Source organism: Nomascus leucogenys, chromosome 13 (genome assembly GCF_006542625.1).
Source record: "Nomascus leucogenys isolate Asia chromosome 13, Asia_NLE_v1, whole genome shotgun sequence".
NCBI classification, from domain to species: domain Eukaryota; kingdom Metazoa; phylum Chordata; class Mammalia; order Primates; family Hylobatidae; genus Nomascus; species Nomascus leucogenys.
Genome location: NC_044393.1, coordinates 46,354,230 through 46,360,229, shown reverse-complemented (window position 1 = coordinate 46,360,229; position 6,000 = coordinate 46,354,230). Strand labels below are relative to the sequence as shown.

Genomic DNA, 6,000 nt, shown 5'->3' with positions numbered 1-6,000 from the left:
GGGCCATGTGGCGTTCAGCTCCTTAGTACTAAAATGTGTTATATTCAGGTGTGAGCATTGGTCAACTCTCAGCAAATGTACACTTAAGATTTGTGCATTTGTGTGTAAATTTTACATTAAAAACTAAAGAAATATTAAACTGTAGTAAATGCTTTGCATGCTCAAGTGTTTGGGGGCTACTGATACTTGTAATTTACTTTGAAACATAAAAATAAGATGGAGAGCTTCAAACAAGTGTAATATAATGCAATGATAGAATATTGGTGAATATTTGAGTGTTCCCTGTAGAAATCTTTCAACTTTGCAAAATATGCCTAAAAATTTTAAGAATAAGATGTTGGAAAAATTGTATTCAATTAAAAAACCATGGAGAGAGTGCACACTCATTACAAACAAAGCAGAATATATAAAGTAAAAGGTGAAAGTCCTTTCCTTCTCCTCTCACTGCATCTGATAACCAGGTGCAGGCACCTTGTCTGAGGCCCTCAGAGCAAGGGTAAACTTGGTGACATAGATTTGTTCCCATTCAGGGGATGGGGGTGGGTGACACTTCTTAATCCCATTCCCCCATTCTGTTTGATCCATCTGCCAGCCCAACACCTGTGAGTGAATACACCTGCCCAGGTGCTGGGTTGGCAGGTGGGAGATGGATTTGTAAACTTTCAGAAAGAAAGCCCGCAGCCACATTTTGCTCCCAGTGAGGAGGTTGGCAAAAAAGGGGAATGACCTTTTGTTACTGAAATGTAGTGACACCAAAGCTCTCTAAAATGATGGGGTTTCTCCTTGTTGCCTTCTGAGGAGCAATGGAAGAAGCTGTGGGTACCTGTGGTGGGCACCTGTCACGGTGTAACACCCTTTTCTTTCCTGTTACCCCAACTCCAATTCTGTCCAAGGGATGGGGAGCCCTGCTCAGGGGTGTGAATCTTGATGCACATGTGATTAAGTCCTTGCCAGTGAGACCAGTGGAGGGCTTGGGACCTTTTCTTTCTGGTAAGCAATAGATCCAAGGAGAGGCCTTTTTTGTCCCTTTGGCTTGGGCTGCTGTGTTGTGAGGATGTGATGGAAAGTGCCATGGCAGCCCAGCAGCCGTGAAGTGACAAGCTGGGGACAAAAGGTAGAATGGTAGAATGCAACAGTGGACACAGCACAGAGGTCTTGGCTGACCTCTCTGAGCCATGGTGGAAAAACCCAATTTTCAGACCTTGGAGGGCCTGTTATAACCCCGATTGCTGGCACGATGGTTCACTTTATGTGTCAACTTGACTGTGCCATGGGATCCCCAGACCAGAGGTAAAACATTATTTCAGAGAGTGTCCATGGAAGCATTTCTAGAAGGAGGGGACAGCATTTGAATTGGTGGACTGAGTAAGGCAGATGGCCCTGCCCAATATGGGAGGCATCATCCCATCTATTGAGGGTCTTAATGGGACAAAAAGTCAGGGGAAGGTGGAACTCAGCCTCTCTGCCAGGCCTGAGATGTGGATCTTCTCCTGCCTTTGGACATCTGGGGTCCTGGTCCAGGACTTACACCAACCCCCGCCACCCCCCAGTCCAGGCCTTCGGACCTGGAATGAATACACCCCCTGGCTCTGTCCCTTGTTTGCAGGTGGGACTTCTTGACCTCCAAAACCATGTGACCCAGTTCCTATAATAACTCCTTTCATCTCTCTCTCTATATATCACATTGGTTCTTTTTCTTTGGAGAACCCTGATTAATACAGCAGGGTCCCATCCCCAGAGGTTTTGATTCAGCAGATCTGGCATGGGGCCTGAGAATGTGCATTTCTAATGAATCCCTTGGTGGAGTTGAAGCCACTGGCCTGGGGACCCCATTTTGGGACCACTGAATTGAACCATTATCAGTTTTTATGGTAGTGGTTGTTACTTGAAGCTAAAAGCATCCTATTTAATAAAATGGTTTTGCAATTTTTTATTTTTAAATTTTAATTTAATTGTATTTTTTAGGGAACAGATCTCCATGCCTCTCACATTCCTTTAAAGCATTTGAAGAATTCAGAAACGAAAAGCTACAAATCTGCCGGGACCAGATTCTTGGGTCTGAATGGCAACCGAAGGGGAAAGAATCTCAACAGGGCTGAGGAAGATTGTGTCCAGTTGCAGGGTGCATGTTTTTAAGATGCCAATGGGGTGGCAGTCAAGGTAGGAGAAGCAGCCTGTGCAGGTAACAAGGCAGCGGTGTCTGTTGAGAATTTAAATAATAAAACTGACTAGACATTGTCTCTACTTTTATTATTTCTATTGGAGGACAATTGTAAACAATGTCATTGGGGAAGTACTCCCTTGAGTCCTGGCATGTTTTGGATTTCTTATGTATGACCTGTGGAACTGCGTTCCCCTGGGGCACACTGTGGCAGGAGAATGACAGCCCCATTGGAGACCTGCCTGAATAATTTAGATGGGACAACGCTGTCCTTAAGGAAAATGAGATGCGGGCAATGGTGGGGCTCAGTTCTTTGTTGGCTGCTTATAGTGAACTTGCTGGGGAATTCCTGCCCTCCTCATTTTTAAATCTCTGTGCTGATGTTGTCCATACCTGGTGACCTCATGGCAAGAACATGGTTTTAGAAGACACTGGGCTTTGTTTAACTGCTCAACGTTGATAACAGCAACTCATCCATCTTTGCAAATGTACTTTGAAGCTTTTTTCATTCTTCTGTATCATTTCCAGAAAGAACGAAGTTTCCAGCAACTCCATATAACAGAGCTTTGCTTACACATAAGAGCAGTTTGGTGTAGGAAAGGATACAGGCTCCAACTTGATGAAGCTCCCTATGGCCAAATCTGGGACAATTTAGCAAGGAAATAAACAATGATAATAGTAGATTATGACCCACAGAATAAACAAATGCCCACAAGTCCATGCTGAGATAAATAAATAATTGAACAAATAAAGAAATGGGAGAGAAGAGGGCACTTTTCCTTAGAGCAGAATTCCAGTTATTAAATCTCAAGGGAGTAAGAAGCATAGAAAATGACTGCTGGGACTACATCACACTGATTGCTGCAGGGATGGGCCACGGATGGATGCAACAAGAGTGGGCCAGAGGATGATGCACAACAGGGCATTTGCAAGGTCTCAAGGCACCTCCCCTAAAGATACTAATCACAGAGGGAAAAATAGTAACTCTGCAGTGCAGAAGCCTGAAGGAGCTGCTTTAACCAAGTGATCAAGGACAACATTGGCAGAAATGGGACATAACATCATGGACGCCTGCTATGGTGCAGTGGGAAGAGCACAGGTCACCTTTGTGGTATCCTTGTCCCAAATGCATAACCTCCACCTAACCAGGAGAAAGCATCAGGCAGTCCTCAAAGGAGGGACATTTTTGGGAATAACTGGCCATATTCAAGTGTCAGGGTAACAATAGACAAAGACCGAAGAGCTGCCCCAGACTGCAAGGCACTAGGGAGACCTGAAACCAAATGGATATGGTCTCATATGGTCTGTAGATTAGTTAGTAGTCATGAACCAATGTGAATTTCTCAGATTATATCACTGTACTGTGGTTATATAAGATGTTAGTTTTGGGGAAAGCTGGGAGCAGGTTAAACAGGTATTATTTTTGCAAACTTTTTATAAGGCTGAAATTATTTCAGAATAAAAGGTAAAGAAATAAACAGGTGGACTTTGGAGTCATTCTGCCTCTCTTCAAATCTGGCTACACTACTTACTAACTGTGTGACATTGGGCAAGTTACTTTATTTCTCCCCTCAGTTTCCTTATTTGTAAAATGGGGATAAAAAGAGTACCTATCTGGGAGGCCGAGGTAGGTGGATCACTTTAGCCCAGGAGTTTGAGACCAACCTGGGCAACATGGTGAAACCCCGTTTCTACAAAAAAGTACAAAAATTAGCCAGGTGTGGTGGCACACGCCTGTATTCCCAGCTACTTGGGAGACTGAGGTGGGACGATCAAATGAGCCCAGGAGGCGGAGGCTGCAGTGAGCAGAGATCGTGCCACTGTACTCCAGCCTGGGTGACAGAGCAAGAACTTGTCTCAAAAAAAAAAAAAAAGTACCTATCACAGAGGGTTGTAATGAGAGTTAAATGTGTTAATACATGTGTAGTACCTAGAACTCTGCACCTTGGCCCAGAGTAAAGGCTATACTATTATGTGTAATTATCAGAGGAGACTGGCAGCATCTTCTGATCTTAGGGACATTTAATCTCTCTGTGTGTGTCTCACTGTGCTTCTGGAAAGTTTCTGATGCAGGCCCCTGGACTGATTTCTTCTCCAATCAATTACTCTGGCCTAAAAGCATTTCCCTTTCTACCAGCAGCCAGATAAAGCCAAATTCAGCGCCAGGATCTGTAGTATTACCTTAAGTATTACCCACTTAATGGGACTTAAGTATTACCCAGTTTTAGAGGAATAAGAATAACTCTGTCTCACGTAGGGTTTCACTGAGGAGATGTCGCATTGGAAAGACAGAGCCCATGTCACTAAAGAAGCTTCTGGGGCCAGTTTCCCTTATCCCCATTGCAGCCTGCAGACCTTTTGGGCTTACAGGACCAACATCCCTGATTGGTTTGGGAGGGGCGTGTGTGTGTGGATCTGCCTCACAAGGGCCTGTCTGAGCCCTTATCTGAGGTCACATGTTAGCACTTGTTTGGCCAATAAGACTGTAGCACACACACTAGCTTCAGTCCCCACTTGGCCTTACCTTTGATGTCACAATCTGACCTGTGGGTATTAATCTGGTCACAGCTGCTCACAGACCAGATGGCAAGGTCCAGGGGACTAGCATAGGAAGATGTGGAAGAGAAGTGACCATCAACCCAAGATCAAAGCAGAGGATGGACCTCCGGCGGGCCAGTTCGAGGTTCTGGGTTCAGTTCCAGAACCTGCCATGCCACATCCTCTAGAGCTGTCAGAATTTGAGAGCTTCCCAGTGTTTGAGGACATTAGGCTTCACATCAGGGAAGTGGGAGCTCAACTGGTCAAGAAAGTCAATGCCATCTTTCAGCTGGACATCACCAAAGATGGGAAGACCATTTTGCGGTGGACCATTGATCTGAAGAATGGTTCTGGGGACATGTATCCGGGACCTGCCAGGCTCCCAGCAGACACTGTCTTTACAATCCCGGAGCCCATCTTTATGGAGCTGGTTTTGGGCAAAACGAACCCGCAGAAGGCTTTCCTTGCTGGCAAGTTCAAAGTGAGTGGCAAGGTTCTGCTTAGCCAGAAGCTAGAAAGGGTTTTCAAAGACTGGGCTAAATTTTAAGCATGCAAAAATACCAAGGAAGAACTTCTCTTCGATGATAATGTCGAGTGGAAATCATGCTTAATCTGAAGATTAAAGTAAAAAGTATCCAATATTTTTATTCAAATTCTTCCTATTCGAGTTTAATTGATTTTTCTGCTGATGGGTAAATTTTCAGGGAGGGTTCTGAAGCAGTAAAAAGTGTTGTAGTGCATCAGTTAGAATCTTTGGCTTTTTCTTTTTTTTTTTTTTTTTTTTAGCTCCATTTATGCCCTTTATGCTCCATTTATGCCAGGGTGAGAGCCATGTGTAGAGAAATGGGTGATTATGATCATTGCAATTAAATACTCCAATGATTGTGTTCTTGAGACATTTTTCCTTTTCTAAAAATGTTTGATGTTTTGGGGAAAGAAGTGATAACCATCATTGCGGAGAGTACATTCTGCATGGTAACTTGATTCCATGAGGAAACTTTACTATGAGACTGTGGGGTGCTAAGGGAATTGGGCACCACAGATCTGTGGGTGGAACCCAGGCAATAGAGGGGATGGTGCTGTTGGTGTATTATAATTTCTGATGGTTTCAATTCCAAGAAACTTGAAGGGCTTGGGAGGTGTTCTAGGCCAGTGGTTCTTAACTGGAGCATGCATCAGAATCACCGGAAAGGTTGGTTAAAGTCTGGATTGCTGGGCTCCATCTCAGAGCTTCTACTCAGGAGATCTGGGCTGGAGAGAATGCACATTTCTAACAAGTTCCCAGGGGATGCTGATGGCAC

General features: G+C 44.4%; 1 protein-coding gene and 1 long non-coding RNA gene across 3 annotated transcripts in view; one reads left to right on the top strand and one right to left on the bottom strand.

Moving 5' to 3' along the window:
* Positions 1-335: 335 nt before the first annotated feature.
* LOC101177098 overlaps positions 336-6,000 on the bottom strand; it is a 29,405-nt gene continuing 23,740 nt past the window's right edge. For both annotated transcript variants that reach the window (XR_004033009.1, XR_004033010.1), the window contains exon 3: positions 336-1,101. This is a non-coding gene — a long non-coding RNA (putative uncharacterized protein C20orf78). The remainder of the gene's footprint in view (positions 1,102-6,000) is intronic.
* Positions 4,692-5,352, top strand: SCP2D1 (SCP2 sterol binding domain containing 1). The gene has a single exon (XM_003268232.3). It carries the CDS (start codon positions 4,776-4,778, stop codon positions 5,244-5,246), a length of 471 nt encoding a protein of 156 aa, XP_003268280.1. The 5' UTR covers positions 4,692-4,775; the 3' UTR covers positions 5,247-5,352.